Raw genomic sequence first — 19,456 nt, 5'->3', positions numbered from 1 at the left:
TTGCCTGATATACCAGGTGGGAGGTGTTTTTACCAGCATATCCTGTGCCTGTCGCGGTCTTGGTGCGGACGGGCGCAGACGGGCTTGCCTTTGGCGCACCCGGTGCACGGTCGCAACCTCCCAGTTTAAATACGAAACCGGAAGTGGAGGGGGGGGAGCCGGGAAACAGAAACAATTCTGAAGACTAGAGCGCTAATCTGCTAGCGGGTTGGAGGAACATTCCAGGCACCACGTTAGCATTCTAGCTCAGGATGTAGACAGCAGCAAAAGTATTTTGTGCAAATCAGTGCAGTGCAATTCGGCAAAGTACAATTTAAAAACAACCCCCCGTTTAAGAACAAAATTAAAATTGAAGGCCCCACTCTGTATCAGACAGTAGTAAGTATGGCAATAAACACCCCGCTCGGACTCTTTCGTAAGTGGTGCTTGCACCAGCTTATACAGACTGCAATGGCAGGCCTGTACTTACAGTTTGAGTGGTCCCTCATGGGTGACATAATACATGCCTAAGCCCATGGGGGACCCCTGGTGTACCTATGCCCCGAGTACCTCAGTACCATATACTAGGGACTTAAAACGGTACACCAGTGTACAATCTGGGATGTACCCAAGCACTTACCATCCCAATTTAAGGGAGAAAGCACAGAGACTGGGGTCCTGATTAGCAGGATACCAGTCAGACTAGGCAGTACCAGCTTAGCACCAGGCAAGAAGTGGAGGTAACCATAAAAGCAGATCATACTTTCCTACAATCAGGTTCTGCATGGGTCTGTGGGATGCTGCAGTATTTATCCTGGATTCAAACATCTCGCTCCACTGGCTGAGCAGTGGGGAAGGTTCTGTTCCATACCAAAAGCGACCAATAAAGAAAAAAGAGCGACCCCTCAACAAGTCAAGGGGATGGGGTCGGTTAGGAGTTAAACATTACAGACTCCCTTGGTCCAAGAGTCCGTTACAAAGTGCAGGGAGAAAAATCAGAAAAAGGGTGTAACTATGCAAAAATAGCCAGATAGAAAAGAAATCTATAGATCTATATTTTCCGTGAGAGAGCCGACATTTCAGGAAGTTTGAGGTCAATTCACGTCTGCATGTTCTCTCTTTAGTTTCCTGTTAGGAACCTCATCTCTACTCTCCCGTTAATAGCCCCCTACCTTACCCCTTTGGGCAAAACCATCATTACTCACACAGATGTTGCTCAGATCACTCACCATCAACTCCCAGTCTGCGTCATTGATGAGCACCAGGATCCCCGGCCGCCTGAGAACAAAACAGAAAGAGAGAAGGATTGTGAGCGCAGACGTCACAAGACCACAGAGACGAGACCACAGCAGGAAAGAGGCAGAATAAGAACCAGATGATGTACAAATAAATGAGGAGCCACAGGGTGGTGAGACCAGAGGAACATAACAGCGAAGGAACTGGAGCCACGGGATCAAAGAGCGAGAGAACAAGAGTCACCAGAGAAGAGAGGACATAGCATCAAAGAGCGAGAGAACAAGAGTCACCAGAGAAGAGAGGACATAGCATCAAAGAGCAAGAGAACTAGAGTCACACGAGAAGAGAGGCCAGAGCATCAAAGAGCGAGAGAACAAGAGTCACCAGAGAAGAGAGGCCACAATCAATAAATCAATCAATCATTCAATCAGGACATTTGTAAAGCGCACTACTTACCCCTGAGGGTCCCATGGCCCTGGGCGGGGTTGGGGGGGCGGGGAGGATGCTGCTAGTGCTCGAATAGCCAGGTCTTGAGGAGCTTTCTGAAGGTTAGCAGGTCCTGGATCTGCCGTAGGAGGATGGGGAGGGTGTTCCAGGTCTTGGCGGCGAGGCGGGAGAATGATCTGCTGCCGGACTGTGGCGAGGGCGAGGTCGGCAGAGCGGAGCTGGCGGTTGGTGGCGTAGAAGCTGAGTCTTCTGTTGAGGTGTGCTGGTCCTGTGTTGTGGAGTGCCTTGTGTGCGTGAGTGAGGAGCTTATAGGTGATCCTCTTGTTGACGGGGAGCCAGTGCAGGTCTCTCAGGTGGGGTGTGATGTGACTGCACCGAGGGATGTTGCAGATCAGGCGAGCAGAGGCATTTTGAATGTCGTTTTAGGAGTTTGGCCGAGGCTCCTGCATAGAGGCTGTTTCCGTAGTACAGTCTGCTGGTGACGAGGGCCTGGGTGACTGTTCTTCTTGTTTCGGTGGGGATCCACCTGTAGATCTTGCAGAGCTTGCGGAGAGTGTTGAAGCAGGAGGATGAGACGGCGTTGACCTGCTTCGTAGAGAGAGTGGAGTTGAGGATGAACCCTAGGTTGTGTGCATGGTCGGTTGGTGTTGGAGCTGTTGCCAGTGCGGTCGGCCACCAGGAGTCTTCCCAGGCCGAGGGGGTGGAGCCGAGGATGAGGACTTCTGTCTTGTCCGATGTTCTTCATCCACTCAGCGACGGCTTTCATTCCTCCGTGGAGGTTGGTTTTGGTAGTGAGGGGTTTCTTGGTGAGGGAGAGGATCAGCTGGGTGTCGTCGGCGTAGGAGATGATGTTGAGGTCATGCAGTCGGGCGACATGGGCTAGCAGTGCCATGTAGATGTTGAACAATGTTGGGCTGAGGGATGAGCCCTGGGGTACCCCGCAGATGATCTCGGTGGCCTCAGAGCGGAAAGGGGGAGGTGAATGTTCTGGGTTCCGACAGAGAGGAAGGAGGTGGTCCAGTCCAGAGCCTTGTCTTGGATTCCAGCGTCATGGAGGTGTGTGCGTAGGGTGCGGTGGCAGACGGTGTTGAAGGCAGCTGATAGGTTCAGGAGGATGAGGGCCGTGGTTTCTCAGTTGTACAGCAGGGCCATGATGTCATCGGTGGCGGCGATGAAGGCAGTTTCGGTGCTGTGGTTGCTGCGGAACCCGGACTGGGATGGGTCCAGGATGCTGTTCTCCTCGAGGTAGCGGGTCAGTTGCCTGTTGACGGTCTTCTCGATGACCTTCGCCGGAAACGGGAGCAGGGAGATGGGCCGGAAGTTCTTGAGCTCCTTGGGGTCAGCCTTGGGTTTCTTGAGTAAGGCGTTAATCTCGGGGTGCTTTCGTCTCTCCGGGAAGGTCGCTGTCTCGAAGGAGGTGTTGATGGCTTTCCAGAGATGGGGTGAGATGGTGGTGCTGGCTTTGTTGAAAATGTCGTGTGGGCATAGGTCTGACGGAGATCCAGAGTGGATGGTGTTCATGACTTTGAAGGTGTCTTTGTCGTTTTTGTTGGTTCAGGCGAGCAGGGGGTTGGTGCAGATGGTAGCCGTGGGGATGGAGGTCTCGGTGATTGCCGGGGCGGTCGTGACGTTGAAGCTGTCATGGATGTCAGCGATCTTGCGGTGCAAGAAGGTGGCAAGGGATTCGCACAGGTCTTGCGAAGGTGGGATGTCGTTGGTGTTGGAGCTGGGGTTGGAGAGTTCCTTCACGATGTTGAAGAGCTCTTTGCTGTTGTGTGCGTTGTTGTCTAAGGGGTCCTTGAAGGAGGCCCTCTTGGCAGATCTGATGAGGTGGTGGTGCCTGCGGGTGGCATTCTTGTGGGCTGCGTAGCTGTCTGGTGTCTGTTTACGGTGCCATTTCTTCTCTAGATTTCAGCAGGTTTGCTTGGAGGCCTGGAGGTCATCAGTGAACCAGCTGGCTTTCTTATTGGCGAGTCTGTTGGAGGGGTTCTTGATCGGGCGAGGGTGTTGGCGCGGTCGTAGATCCATTGTCTGAGGTTGCGGGCGGAGGTGTCCGGTCGGTGGGGTCGGCGGGTGGGCTCCGGGTGAGGGTGGTGGTTAGCTGCTCTTCAGTGACTTTGCTCCACCAGCGTTGTGGGATCTGTTGGGTGCGGTGATGCGTGGTGGGTTTCCAGAAGGTGAAGTGGATGCAGCGATGGTCGGTCCAGTGGAGTTCAGTGGTGCGGTTGAAGGAGAAGATGGGGTCAAGCGTGTGGCCGGCGGAGTGGGTGGGAGATGTGACAAGTTGTCGGAGTCAGAGGTTGGTGAGGTTGGCGATCCGGTTTGTGGAGTTGCGGTTGTTGTTCTAGAGGTGGAAGTTAAGGTCCCCGAGAAGGATGTAGTCTGTGGAGGCGAGGGCATGTGTGCTGACGAAGTCGGCGATGGAGTGCTGAACTGTGGTCGGGGCCCGGGTGTTCTGTAGACGAGGGTTCCTCGGAGGGTGGTGTTGGGATCGGTGTGAATCTGGAAGTGCAGGTGTTCGGCGGTGCTGAGGGTGTCGTCAGTGTTGGTCGAGACTCTGAGGGTGTTCCTGTGGACGATGGCGATTCCTCCTCCTGTTCCGTTAGTGCAGTCCCTGCGAGTGATCTTGTAGCCGTCCAGGATGGCTATGGCGAAGTCGGGAGCCGAGGAGGGGTTCAGCCAGGTCTCCGTCAGGAAGGCGACGTCAGGGGAGGTTGAGTCGAGTAGGTCTCAGAGTTCAACGGCGTGTTTGCGGGTGGAGCGGGTGTTGAGAAGAATGAATCAGAGGTAGTTGGGTTCTTTCCTGGTTAGTGGATTAGTGGGACGGATGCTGGTGAAGCTGCAGTTGCGCCAGGAGAAGGGTCCTTGCGTGCGTTTCGGGGCGGCCAGGAAGCAGGTGTGTGATCATCGGATATTGAGTACGTGGAGGGTGCTGGCGTCGTAGCGGCGTCGGGTGTCGTGGCATTCGCTGGGACCAGGGGTCTGGCGCTGGGTGCGGTCCAGGCGCAGGCGGGCTTGCCTTAGGCACGGCCGCCATATAAGGGGAGGTGGGAGGGAGGAGCAGCTGGGAGGGTGGAGCGAATGGGCGCGCAGGGGGGGCAGGGCCGCAGGGGAGGCAGCAGCGGGAAATGAGTGGAAGCTAGCGGTGAAACTGAAAAATTGCACGAAAACAGAATAGGACAGCTGAACAGATAACCAGAATGAAAAACAAAACAGCTGAACAGATAACCAGAATGAAAAACAAAATACAAGAGGCACAAAACAAAATAAGATTGAGAAGGGGGGGCAGCTGAGAGACAGCAGCGGCGAACTCACAGCAGCAGCGGGTGGAGGCACAAACACACAGGTGGTGCTGTGTGGCGCGGGGAGCGGCCTAACCTGCAAGCAGGGTCAAGGGTCGCTCTCCTCACCGCGCAGCGGGCGCCATATAAGGGGAGGTGGGAGGGAGGAGCAGCTGGGAGGACTACAGAGGACACCACCCCAATCTCGGTTTAAGAAGCCAGTATCGGCTATAATCTAGGGTACGATAGCAAGCTAGTGCCAGTAGCTTAGCATGTATCATGCGCTACTTTTATGCGTGGTCTATTCCCCTCTCACGTGTGCTGTGAGTGGTGTGGTTTTGCTGTGAAGAGTCACGTGATGCCACTTTCCAGTTGTTTCTTTTGAAACAAACGGACACCATATATTTTGTTTCTCACGATTAAGTCTTTCTTCACACGCGCTTTCAGGTAGGACTCACCTGAGCAAATTCAGTACTTTTTGTATCCTTTCAATATTTTCCTCCTCACCTTATACAGCAGGTGACTAGGCCCCCAGAGTGTGTTAGGGATCCCGGGCCCTGAGGAATGCCCCAGACCCGGATGGGCTTTGAGGATGGGCAGAAACATATTGGCCTTCTTTTGCTGGCGGTGTGAGTCATTGCTCTCGCATTACCGCCTCACAACCTTTTTTAACCTTACCTAATGTACCCACTAATAAAGGCAAATAGCTGGGATACATGAAGGTATTTTTAATTCTCTGGCCTGGATCCCTTCACTGTCGAGTAGCTTTTATCTAAGAGCCCTCCTGCTCAGAGTCCAACAGGAGGTAGAGTCCACCCTGGAGGTGCTGTCCTTCCAGAGTGGGGAGAGGAAGCTGATGATGAAGCAATGACACAATATTGTGTGTGAGGCCTCCTCTTCCATAAGGATGGCCTTCCCCTCCCCTCCCCTCCCCTCAGCACTCGCACAGGGCTTCTGCGATGGTCCAAGTGTGACTAATGGTCACCTATGGTGGCAGAGCCTTCAGCATAGCTGCAGCTCATCTGTGGAATAGATTACCTATTGACATCAGGAAAACAGATGAACTGATGGCCTTTCGAAAAAAGGTGAAAACATGGCTCTTCCCTAAAATCTAACTATCCAGAATCAAATGATATCCCTTCTGCCCCTGATGCACAGTGTTTCAGCTATATGTACACAGCGCCAGGATGCCCGTAGGGTTGCAGAGCGCTTTATAAATATTATAAATAAATAAATTGAATATTTGTTTTCAGGCAAGAAGATTCTTTGTGCTTTCTACCTGTAGCTGTGAGTAAAGCAGCTCCACTTACACGGACTCGCCTTGAATGAAGAGCTCCGGCCTTTCCTTCAGCAGGTTCTCCCGGATCCACGTCAGCAGGTGACGGACATCCCCTGAGGAAGGAAATCAAACGCAGATTTAGTTGAAGGTCTACGGATCACCTCACTGGACTGTGTCCAGCTGCACGGAGGTCCTAGACCCTCCACTGTGTACAGCTCTACCTCTCCAAACCCTTCAACCAATCTCTTCCCATAACCACATATTCACAAAGCTTTGAATCTGCTGCATAATGTCCGCATTTAAGAAACCGCCTTCCAACTATCAGCCTTTTACCCAAATTATCGTCTTCTGTAAAGTTTTCGAATATGCCAGGCTGGCTGTCTTCCACTCTTACTCTCGCCACAGAGTTGGATTCTTCCAACTCCATTCCACCAACAGTGCTCTTACACAAATGCACAACTTTCTCACCAGCACACGTCGCAGGCATCTCTCCCCAATCCCAATCTTGCACTCGCTGTTAGCAGCACTTGATAGAGTCCCCCACGCTGGCCATCCTCGCCTGCCCAAGGACCAGCAGAACAGCAACTGGGTTCTTCTCAGATCTCAGGGGTTGTTACTTTACAGCATGTGGCGCTTGGTGCACCAGTAACCCATGCCTTGCTGGAAGGTGTCTACAAGGGCTCAGTCTTGGACCCATCTCCCTCGACGGCATCATCTCGTACTTCAGGTTCTTGGATGGTCGACAAATCTGCTTCCGAACCTCTCACCTTCTATATCAAATCACAGACTGCCGGACACTCATCCTCTACTGGATGGCCCTCTGCATTCTTATACTTCAAGCTATTAAGAATGTAGACTAAAAGTAATCTACTTTCCATCGCCCACCGCTTCAATATCACATCTACGTCGATCTCCAAGGCCAGGATGGTCTGAGCTGCTCTTACCCTCTTCCTCAAGCAGATGTCAAGGAATGCTGTCCCAAGGTTCCACAGGGTGAACATCCAGAGGATTGTCCACAGCTCTCCTCCCACACGGACACGTACCCCCTGTGTCTATGCACAGGCTCGACACCAGCAACAGCCTCCTATTCAGTCTCTACAGAACTCTTCTGTCCATCCTTGACGAATTCAACAACATTGCTACCCTCACACTCTCTACCGTCCCAGGCAAACACTCTCTCCTTACCACCACACCACCATGGCGGCTGCAAACCACCAAAGGGACCTTTTTAAACTCGTCCTCGTATTCCAGGCAGTACACGGTACATCACCACCTCGCCTCTCCCAAAGCTGCTTCTGGCTAAAACCCATGGTAGATGCTGAACTTTTCACTCCCAACTCACTTCTCGAAGTCAGCCTTTGCTTTTTGAAGGTTACGGCTGTCAAACAACAAGCACATGCCACTATCGGGTCTTCGCAGCACCTCTCTGCGGAATCCTCTAGTCCAGTTTTCTGCTCTGTTCTTTAGGATCACCTCACCAGTCGCGAGGAGCTGCATGGTGGATTCCAACCACTGCCTCCCGCCTCTCCCCTTTAAACCCCATATAGAGGTACCACCACATGCCATGAAATGTCACAGCATCTTACCATCTACCAATAATCATCTTCACCCACCATCTATGAACCCATCTACTGCCCTTACTCTGACACTAAATGAAATGTTTCCGAAAGATGTGGTTCATTCATAACCACTAAACAACTGAGGGTTGTGGGTCAGGGTCCTGTGAGACATTGGCTTGGAGTAGTTTAATTATGTACATTAAATGATTTCTGCTGTGTCAACGTTGCAACAAACAGAATCTCACGAGCACCGCTTCTTCCATACCCCGAGTGTCTGGCCGCCAGAGGGAACTTGCACAGAATCTCACGAGCACCGCTTCTTCCAGACTCCGAGTGTCTGGCCGCCAGAGGGAACTTGCACAGAATCTCACGAGCACCGCGTCTTCCATACCCCGAGTGTCTTGCCGCCACAGGGACTCCTGTACAGAATATCACGAGCACCGCTTCTTCCATACACCGAGTGTCTGGCTGCCAGAGGGACTCGTGTACAGAATCTCACGAGCACCGCTTCTTCCAGACTCCGAGTGTCTGGCTGCCAGAGGGACTCCTGTACCCAATCTCACGAGCACCGCTTCTGCCATACTCTGAGAGTCTGGCTGCCAGTGGGTGGTAAATCAAGGCTGTCCAGCAGAAGTAGGAGCTACAAGGATCAGGATGAGTGAAGTATGCATCGTGCCTCGGACCCACGAACAGAAGAAGTGGGAGAGGCGGAAAAAAGTAGGCCAATACCCCTGACTACTTCATCTTTAGTCTGTTGCCCATGGACTGTGGGTGTGAGGAGCTGGAGATGAAGTTTGGGCATTTTGCATTTTTGGTGGTCTATGTCGGGGAAACCCCACTGCCAAAAGTACGGAAGGAGGACTTGCGGGTGGAGTTCCCAGTAGGGAACTTGTTGCCTACTGCTGCTGAAGAGGTCTGTAAAGTTGTTGTCCACTCACAGCAGGTACTCCACTAGCAGATGGACTCTCTGGTGGATTACACAACGCTAAATGCTCTGGGCTTACTCCGACAGGTGACGAGAATGAGAGGCGCCTTGCTTCTGTATATAGCACATGGCGGTCATGTCCGTGCAAATGAGGACCACCTTGTTCATGATGCGACAATGGAAGACTTTCAGATGTAGCTGAATGGCCAACAGCTCTAGATAATTTATGTGACGACTCTGGTGATGCGGTGGCCACTGGCCTTGTATAGTAAGGTCCTGTAAATAAGCCCCCGTCCACCCCATAAGGGAAGCGTCCGTTGTGATGGTGATCTGCAGGGTAGGGTCTCAAAAGGGTCGCCCCTGATCTGGTTGTTGGTGTTCCACCACTGCAGAGAATGAGACGTGCAGCCCAAAATCAACAATAGATCTTCCCAGTGACACCCCCCCCCCAGCCTGAGACCCCTGTTAAGCTAAGCACTCTTGCAACGGGCACATGGGTAACCTGGTATGGGGGACTATGACAATGTAGGAGGCCGTCATTCCCAGAAGGCGCTTCCCTGTTCTAACGGTAACTTGGTGATCTGGTCAAAAAAAGGGAGAAACCTCAGGAAGGCCTGCACCCTTACGGGACAGGGATGGGCCTTGCCGACCGCTGAGTTGAGGACCGCACCTAGACAGGACTGCATTTGAAGGGGATGAAGGTGGGACTTGGTGGGGTTGACGTTGAACCCCAGGTGGGTAAGAGGTTTATGGCTGCATGCGTATGTGTGAGGCACTGTTGCTGAGTTGTGATTTTAATCAGCCAGTCGCCCAGGTAAGGGAACAGCTGGGTGCCCTTGCACCACAGGTGCTGCTCAAACCAGCTGCTAAACATGTTGTAAGCACCCTGGGGGCACTGGTGACCCTAAACTGCAGCGCCTTCAACTGATAATATCACCCATTTACCACAAAGCGGAAGTAGCACTGGTGAGCTCGATGAATCGCGATGTGGCAGTAGGCGTGTTTGAGGTCCAGGGCAGTGTTGAAGTTGGCCTTATTCTAGAAGAGGAATGATAGATATCCTGTAGAATAACCATGTGGAAATGTTCCACCCGGATGTACTCGTTCATGGGCTGTAGGTGCAGGAGCGATGGCTTTATGGCACCCTTGAGCAGGAGGGCGCCTACTTCTTCCCAAAGTAGGCATTGGTGTTATGGGTGAGAGGATGTGTCTGCGGGTGGGATGCTGGGAGAGGTGGAAAAGTGTTTCAAACTGTAACCATGACGTATGATGTCTAACACTCACTGATCAGAGGTGATCTGCTGCCAGGTGGGGAAGAACCCTTGGAGTCGACCCCCGATAAGTGTCGAGTGATTGGAAAAAATGGATGGGCAGGTCACGGCTTGGAGGGGCAGCTCCCTTGGGGGAGTCCCCCATGCCTCTTCCCTTGGAATCATTGACTCTGTAGGAACCTCGAAAATAACCCGCCGTGGAGGGTTGTTGAGGCTGATTGTGGTAAACGGTGGAGGTGTCAGGGGAAATGACCTTAGATGCGCCCTGGCAGGCAGCCCACCGAAAGGATCTCCGAGAGGAGGGCGTTTGGAGGGTGCCAATGACCTCGGGAGTCTCCGAGTCTTTCTTGATCGTCTCCAGTATCTCATCAATCTGATGCCCGAAGAGGTGTTCCCTGTTGAAGGACAGGTTGAGGAGATGGTGTTGAACGTCTGGCTTGGAGCCAGACACACAGACCCAGGCGTGCCTGCGGTGGAGTATGCTGCAATTGATGCCAGAAGCTGCAGCATCAAAAGCATATGGTATGTTGATATTGGAAATGAGTTTGCATTCAGACACGAACTCTTGGCCGCTTTCGCCGTACGCACCTGGACGATGTTGGAGGAGCTCTTCCGTTTCATCCAAGTAAGCGCGGTCATACCGGGAAAGTAAACCGATTGAATTAACAATGCCCCAGTGGTTGGCGGATTGTGCAGCGATGCACTTACCAGCAGCATCAATCGTTTTACTTTCTTTGTCCAGCGGGGGTACATCGCCGGTGCCCTACGCATTGGCTCTTTTGTTGCAGCAGTGTGGACCACCAATGAGATGGGCTGGGGGGAGAGGGGCGTCAACTTTTAATATATACCGGGTCTGACAGGTAGGCCTTCTATTTTGTGTCCACCCGGGCTTGAACTGGCTCTTTGAGGATATCAGAAGCTGGTTTGAGCCGCCCCTTCAGCATTGGTCAGTAGTGCATGGGACGCTGGGAGGAAGAAAGGGCTGCAACGGGTCCTCCTCAATGGCATCCGTGTGCATTTCCACTTCATGCAAAGAGGCCGCCCTGCCAAGGACCTCATGCAAGGAGTTGGATGTGTCATTTGGGGGGAGGGGTGGGCGGGATAAAGGCCGGGGTTCGTGTCCCCTGGAGCATCCACATCATAAAGATCCCAGGACACATCCTGTGGCTGCAGGTCATACAGGTCATCTGGACTATGCCTCCAAAACCCTGAGTGTGGTGACCCTGAAGAGTGTTAGGTCAAAATTGAACAAAAACAAAACCCGTTCGCAAGAACCCCGGACCGATGAACGGCCGGCTCTCCTCACTCCAGATGCCACGCCGCCCAGGTTTAAGGTATGCTCGCCGATAGTGGTTACTCACAGCCATAATTGAAGCACGTTATAGTAAGAGCCACAGTAATGGGTTTTTATTTACATCCATGTCATCTTGCAGAACCTGTATACTTGCGAGGCAATTCTCCAACTGAAGTGGCTTACAAGTGCTACGTACAGGTATTTATACACACCACCCACAGAGTCTGAGAGTTTATTTTAAATGTGAACACAATACTGACACCAAATTCCACTATTATTATTGTTTACAGTATTGGCTCCCTCCAGTCCGTGTCCTGAGGAGAACCCATAACTACATTGTGGTTCGAAACGCGTTGACCCCGAGCCCGGGCCAAAGAAGAAGGGTGCAACTAAGGCTATCAAACAATACCACACTTTCCATCCCTAGGAGTGCAACCCCAGAATCAATTACCTAATCCCTGGCTCAGTAAGACAGGCAGGCAGTACCTATGAACTGTGTTGTCCGCCTGGCTTCTTGTACTTAATATAAAGGACTGGTTCCTAGTGAAAAAATCAAATGTTAGGCATCGTATTTATGTGTTTTTGGTGTTTTTCAAACTCGCAGTATTGATTTTGTACATATCGAACACTTGTATATTTTTTGCACATTTTTTGTTTGTATGTATTCTCTATTGTTTGATAACTGTTTCTTTTGATGACATACAAAAAATTAATGAAAAAATGTTTTTCTAAAAAATAGATAAAAAGACTAAAATAAAATAGTCGATCCCCCAGAACTGATTGGCTGGGTGTGATTCAATGTTAAAAAGTAAACCTGTCCGGCTATTTGTTCTGTTTATTATATTGGAGTGGTCTAAGCCAGTCAGAGATAGGACCCAAACCGTTCTGTCGCCCTGTTTGCAGACCTTGGGAAAACAGGAGGCGCTACTTTTAAGATCTAGCTCAAAAATAAGACAACACCTTGGATGGAACCACAAGGCACTGCTAGTAAGATCTTTCACAGTAAAACCATAGGCCTATTGACTAAAAACAGCAGACAAGTAAGACAAACTAGGCAGGGAACAGCAAAATGTAACAGAGCTACCGTACGCAATGTGGGAACTTTAGCCGAGCAGCCAAGTCCACTTGGTCCATGTGCCGAGGACGGCGGTCCAATGTCACCACGAGAGTACAAAAGAACAGTAAAAAAGGCTGATCAAGACGTAGCATCCCAGAGACCGGAACAATCCAACCAAACAAAGCTGCTAAGAAACAATCATCGCCCAAGTAAAGACATGAAAAGCAAAACTGCCATGGGACGCTTTCTACAGAAATCTAAAGACTTCAAGTGGCAGCCAAGGCTTTCGAGCACCCACCTGAAGTCTCCCAAAACCATATGCATCAGTTCTTGAATTAAGTGTACCCAAAGGGGATCTGTTCTTGTCTAAGGTCTCCCAAAACCATCCAAACCTGCTGATGAGTGATGAGCACACACAGCGAAAGCCTGGAAGGGGCAAAATACTCGTGCTTGGAAAGCCTTCATTTGGAATCAGTCACACAGCCAATACAGGCAACCAGGCCCTTTGAGAGGCAACCCTTTGACAGGCGATCCCCACACTTCCAGCTGTTGGATGTATGTCATTACCACGCATACTTTTACAACGCATGCCTTTACTACGCAACTTTCACAACGCAAGTCGTTACAACGACTTGCGTTGGGGGCGCTGGATAGTGAATAGTTTAATTTACTATTCCAACTCCAGTCCCCGTGGATATTAGGGAAGGTTTTGGATAGTAAATTAACTATTCCCTATCCTAGAGCGCCCCCCAGCGCAAGTCGTTGTAACGACTTGCGTTGTAAAAGTTGCATGGTAAAGGCACTGCGTTGTAAAAGTTGCATAATAAACGCTGTTCCCCCAGCTGTTTAATCTATATTACTATACATGCCCAAACCCTTCAGGGACAGTGCAGTCAAAGTCTTAGAAGGGTCATACTGAACCGCAGCCAAAGGGCTTGTAGGGCGATGCCAGGCCTCTTTAGGACGAGGCTCGGACAATAGCCACACTGCCAAAGTCTTTGTAGGGCGGTGCTGTGATGAAGCCAGCCACTGAGGAAGGGCACTTCTCGGCTCATGCAATGAAGAGGAATGGGTTTCTTTTAGGTATCTGGTTTATAATCCCAAAGTGAGTCAATTGCAGAGCAGCAGTGCACGGCCTCACTAGGAGGCTTTCTGAGGGTGAAGATAGAGAGGGGTGCAAAGCGCTGGGTCAGTGTGACAAAGAGGTATGTAATCAATGCAATGGAGGGTCTCAACACTTCAAAAGACCTCGGTGAGCAGGAAGCTCAGAATACATATTTCAGATCCACTATCCCCACCATAAGCGACCTCGCCCACAGAATTGAAAATAAATGGAGTCCTGTCCATGTCCCTTCCACCCGCAAGAACAGAGCGGGTGGAAGGGCATTCTCCTACATCACAGCCAAAGCCTGGAAAGAGCTCCCGGTCAACGTCAGATGCTACCCTACTATGCACACCTTCAGGTAGAGAACCAAGACCTGGCTTTTTGACTAACCTGCAGCTGCACCCATGGCCCCCACCCCCCCAGCACCTTGAGACCCTCACGGTTGAGTAGCGCGCTTTACACCCCCTGATTGACTGATTGAACATCTGTGCGTCTCGGGCACGGCTCCACCATACATCGAGTTAGCAGCAGAGTACTTACAGGGTTTGGATTGGCTTGGCAGGGTCACATGATGTTTCTTGATTCCATCAAACAAGAGCTCAGCTCCACCCCTGCAACATTAAGGAAAATGGATGGATCAGGACAGTTGAAAGTTACAAGAACACCATCATGTCACTGGTACCCTTGGGTAAGAGGGTCCCAGCGATCTGGAGGAAAACGTTACATGAGAAAATATCTTTCACACCTCACTCAATACAAACAGCTCCAATTAACCGAAGTTTCTTTCTTCCCAAACAACTGTTTTTCACACATGCCAACTGAGCGGGTGGTCGTTCTTTTAAAGTTCTGGCTGCCAAACTCTGGAACTCCGTTCCCACTGGTATTAGAGGGCTCCAAGATCACCCAGCCTTTTGGAAAGCCATAAAGACCTGGCTTTTCCCAGCGTAACTCTCTTTTCCTCCTACCGGGCGGTCACCACTTACGGGTATTTTGTATCGGGTAGCGCTGAGACGCCCCGTTGCTGGGCAGCTATGCGCTGTGCAAATCTGTTAATAATAATAATAACTATTTTTGGGGAGAGAAGTCTAGGTCGGCGGCGTCTACCATCTCTAGCTGTCCTGGTGGCTCTCCGGCTGCCAAGGCTACACCTCGTGCCACCTTGAAATCATCTCTCAGTCCAATGTCAGATACTACAGGGCTTTACCCATCTTTACAGGGGGTTCCAAAGTGGACTCTTCCAATCTGGATGATAACTGGTGTCCAAACGCATATCTGACCCTTCCAACGGGCCTCGCGCGTCAGATACAGAAGAATCGGAAAGGTATAGACCTGGTAATTCCATAAATAACCCAAGTGTGAGAGCTGTGAGCGACGATCTACTAATCGCATTCAAATAAAACAACTCACGTGAGGGAGATTTCGACTGCGCGGCTGCATCTGTGGCATTGTTATACAACATCAACGATTTCATCAACGTTCAAAGATTTGAAAAGGACTCTGGGCACATCCAGGTGCAGAGTTAGGGTTTCAGCAGCGAAGCGAGGCATAGGTCGCTGCATCATAGCCAGTGGTGCTTGACTTGGAATTCCGACCTGCTGGCGTAGGGCACTGCTTTCAAACTAGCTGGGTCCCCACCACTCAACGCCTGGTCATCCTTGCAAGCCCCTTTTGTGACATCTTTAGGTGAACAAGGAGTCATTCTAATGTTGGTGTCAGCCCTGCACATTCACAAGCGATCTGGTATTCTAAACCCCTTCAGCATATAAGACAGCTTCAAAGAGGGCCTCACTGTTCCCTCAAACAACTTGCTACCACGAGAATCAAGATGCCAAGAAAAGAACACGAAGCCGCAAGTTGGGCAGCCAGACAAACACACGGTTCCTGATGGGTGAACATACATAGCATCTCTACGATGAAAGACTCTGGAAGGTCCTGGGAGTTTATGGATGCATTAACAGCCCAGAGAGATCCCAGCAGCCTTTGCACGGTGTTTCTGGCTGTTTGTGAGAGTGATAAGGCCAGGCTTTAAGTAGAGGCTGCAGTGAGTCTATTGTGTATTTCAACCAATGACGAATCTGCAGCCAATGATCCTCAACCTCTGACAACCTTGCTAAGACCCTCAAGTCCTCCAAGCAAGAGGATGTGGACCCGGGCCACGTGGCCTCCCATCTGCAGTATTCAAGCAACGCTCAGCCTCGAAGTGCAGGATTTATCATCACTCGTCTCCTGCTGCATTTTAAACCTCCCTGTCTCCGTTCTCCTTTAGCGCAACAGTTAGCTGCAGGATAAGCACCCTTCTTGATGTTGAAGCAAATGGTTATCCAAAAGTATTCTTAGCCGATTTAAATGTCAGGGCTGCAGACAGTAACCTGCTGCTGTTTATCAAAATGATTTTAGGACTGTGAGGAAGTGGGGTGTAATAAATGGAGTGGTCATGCGACCTCATTGTGTAATGCATTTACCACCCTTTAGGACCCTTAGGTTTCGTTTGTCTAACCCTCAGCTCAACCCCGACTAGCCATCAATCAATCAAGACATTTGTAGAGCGCTCTACTCACCCGTGAGGGTCTCAAGGCGCTGGGGGCGTGTGGGGGGGGGGGCTATGGGGGTTGCTGATACTCCTCGAACAGCCAGGTCTTGAGTAGCCTCCTGAAGGCCTGTTGGTCAGTAGGCCTTCGGTCTGCTGTAGGACGGTGGGGGGGGGGGGGTTCCAGGACTTGGCAGAGAGGTAGAAGAAGGATCTGCCGCCGCCGGTCGCTCTTCGAATGCGGGGGGGGCAGCGGCGAGGTCGGCGGAGCAGAGCTGGCGGTTCGGGGTGTAGAAGGTGTTGAGGTATGTGGGTCCGGTGTCGTGGAGTGCCTTGTGTGCGTGGGTGAGGAGCTTGAAGGCGATCCTCTTATTGATGGGAAGCCAGTGCAGGTCTTTCAGGTGGGGTGAGATGCGACTGTGGCGAGGGATGTCGAGGATGAGGCGTGCAGAGACGTTCTGTATGAGTTGCAGTCGTTTCAGCAGTTTGGCCGGGGCTCCCGCGTAGAGGGCGTTCCCGTAGTCCAGCCTGCTGCTGTCGAGGGCCTGGGTGACCGTGCTTCTTGTGTCGTGGAGATCCACCTGTAGATCTTGCGGAGAGCGTTGAAGCAGGAGGATGAGATTGCGTTGACTTGCTTGGTCATGGAGAGTGTTGAATCAAGGATGAATCCCCGGTTGCGAGTGTGGTCACTGGTCGGTGGGTGTCGGTGCTGCTCCCAGGGCGGTCGGCCACCAGGAGTCGTCCCAGGCTGAGGGGGTGGAGCCGAGGATGAGGACCTCCGTCTTGTCCGAGTTTAGTTAACTGTCGTGTTTGCAGTGTGGTGGAGAAAGGGGGCGGACATCTGACCAGCTCTCAGTAATCCCGCTGTCTGGGACTTATTGGAGGTAACAGAAGGGGTTCCTGACCTCCGAGGACCCTCAGCATCCAAGGAGACATCAGGAGGTACGATTGTAGAGTGGGGAAGAAAGGGGGGCTGGCCTCTAAAGACCTCTCAGCAATCCTGCTGTGTGGGACTTACTGGATGTAACAGGAGGGCTTGTTAGGCGCCAGAGACACTCTGGAGACAAGGGTCCATTTATTTTTTGGGGCTTTATAACAAGAGGGGGCTGTGTGGCATCCCTGCCCTGGGCCAACTTTGGCCCCAGGGACCCCATCCCCCAGGACCAGGCTATTTCGAATGAGGGTAGGGGTAGTGCGCCCCCCCCCCGGCTGATTTGGGCCCCAGGGGACCCCATCCTCCAGGGCCTGGCCACTTCTTTATCTGTTTTTGTTTAAAACCAGGGAGGTGGGCTGCACAGCCCCCCTTCCCGGACTGATTCTGGTCTTGGGGATCCCATCTCCCGGGGCCAGATCGTTAAAAAAAGTAACATTAATAGTTGGAGGCTCTGGCTGCAGTGAATGTGTCACCGCCACAGTTGTGTGCGGTATGCTGGCGTTTCAATCAGGGGGATACCGCCACGTTCGTGTCTCTGACAAGCCGCACACAAACGTGTGTTTAATAAGAGGAGAAGACAAGGTCATCACTACAGCCAGTGTAAGGGCTAATCTTTTTATTCGAATTCTGGCTACCCCTCCTTCTCCACTCGACGTAGTGTGACCCTGGACATGTTGTTAACTCTAACTTAGCTTCATACACTGCTAAACTCAAAGTGGATACTAAGAGGGACATAGAAAGTGCCTTTTAGTCACCCTAACTTACCATTGGTTGGCTTCACTGTCACTCTTACTTTCTTCCTTTTCATTGGTGAGCACATCTCTACGCATGCCGGCTCCACTTTGTCTCCATGTTTTTGTTTTCTTCCCTGGAGCATGGCCTAAGACCTGTTATCAATGTCTTCTTATCCCAGCTCCACCTACAAAACTATTTTCTCTACTGCGAACCTTGTCAAAAGGCAAATACAGTTCTCTCCCACTTCCTAAAAGTTGCAAGTTTATATGTATGTGATATTTACTCATAATGAACTCAATGTAAATTATTCCGCGCACAAAACACAAACCACCAGTCTAAGTGCAACACACACAGTTCTACAAAGGGTGATTAAATATACGAGGCCATAAAATACCGCAACTACAAATGAGAAGGTAATTGGTTGTATCTTTAATGCACTATTATTTAAAATATTGGAAATAGTGTTTCATAAAGGCACAGTGAATCAGTAACCCCTCCACGGCTCAATGTTTTCCATTCTATCACATCAAGTGCATCTTCACTCAAGCTTCTCCAAGCAATAATAACATGCATCTCTAAATTCTGTAATCTTTGGCCAATGTTGTCCTCAAAGAGGCCAGGGCACCAATAATCCTCACCCTCACGTCCCAATATTGCCTATGTTATCACACAAGGGGTGTGTTTTCCCTCCGAGCTTCCTAACATAAATTTAAACACACCAACCATACATACGCTTCGAGAAAGTAATGTCCATACCAGAACAACCAAACCAGGTCACTCCTTTTCTTATAACAATTACCCAAAGATTACTTCACTGTTAATATGCAATTCTCCAAATGTCACATAAATCATCGTAATAGTCATGAGCAGGGCTTCCACACCATCAATCATTGTTTCAATTAAATGCTCAATATTTAGGCTCAAAAAATCCTAGCAAGAGGCATATTTACTGGTTTGACCATTTTAAATAACATGCTGTTAGTTTTTGTGAGCCTCCCATATAAAAAAGGTTTTATGGTTTTGTGCATCCCAGGCACTACTCATGTGTGACCTTCCACCCACTGTATTCATTTGTAAGCTTCACTCACACACACACGCTATGTTTCTGGTGTTCATCACTAACACCTCATATCAATCAATCAATCATTTGTAAAGCGCACTACATACCCGTGAGGGTCTCAAGGCTCTGGGGAGGGTGGGGGGATGCTTCTGATCGAACAGCCAGGTCTTGAGTATCCTCCTGAAGGTCAGCAGGTCTTGGATCTGTCGTAGGCTCAGTGGGAGGGTGTTCCATGTCTTGGCGGCGGGTTGGGAGAGGGATCTCCCGCCGGTGGTTGTTCTTTGGATGCGCAGGACGGTGGCGAGTGAGAGGTCGGCAGAGCGGAGCTGGCGGTTCGGGATGTAGAAGGAGAGCCGTCTGTTGAGGTAGGCTGGGCCGGTCTTGTGGAGTGCTTTGTGTGCGTGTGTGAGGAGCTTGAAGGATATCCTTTTGTTGATGGGGAGCCAGTGCAGGTTTCTCAAGTGGGGGGGGGTGAAGTGGCCGTGTTATGGTACATCGAGGATAAGTCGTGCGTGGCATTTTGGATGCGTTGTAGTCGTTTGATGAGCATGGTCGGGGCTCCTGGGTAGAAGGCGTTTCCATAGTCGAGTCTGCTGCTGGCGAGGGCCTGGGTGACTGTCTTTCTTGTATCTGTCGGGATCTATCTGTAGATCTTGCGAAGCAGGAGGAGGGTGATGAAGCAGGAGGAGGAGACGGCGTTGACTTGATTGGACTTTGGGAGCGGTTAGTCGAGGATGATTCCCAGGTTGCGTGCATGGTCGGTGGTG

At 51.0% G+C, this 19,456-nt stretch overlaps 1 protein-coding gene across 1 annotated transcript in view; it reads right to left on the bottom strand.

The window, feature by feature from the left end:
- Positions 1-19,456, bottom strand: part of URM1 (ubiquitin related modifier 1) — a 60,518-nt gene that overhangs the window by 13,165 nt on the left and 27,897 nt on the right. The window contains exons 2-4 of the mRNA XM_078646645.1: positions 13,974-14,044; positions 6,254-6,335; positions 1,209-1,257 (exon numbers count right to left, since the gene is read on the bottom strand). Coding sequence (XP_078502771.1) covers positions 1,209-1,257; positions 6,254-6,335; positions 13,974-14,044 — 202 coding nt within the window. The remainder of the gene's footprint in view (positions 1-1,208; positions 1,258-6,253; positions 6,336-13,973; positions 14,045-19,456) is intronic.

The sequence above is a fragment of the Lissotriton helveticus genome, chromosome 5_2 (assembly GCF_964261635.1).
Source record: "Lissotriton helveticus chromosome 5_2, aLisHel1.1, whole genome shotgun sequence".
Taxonomy (NCBI): Eukaryota; Metazoa; Chordata; class Amphibia; order Caudata; family Salamandridae; genus Lissotriton; species Lissotriton helveticus.
The sequence above is the reverse complement of the archived record's forward strand: the minus strand, read 5'-3'. Positions and strand labels throughout refer to the sequence as shown.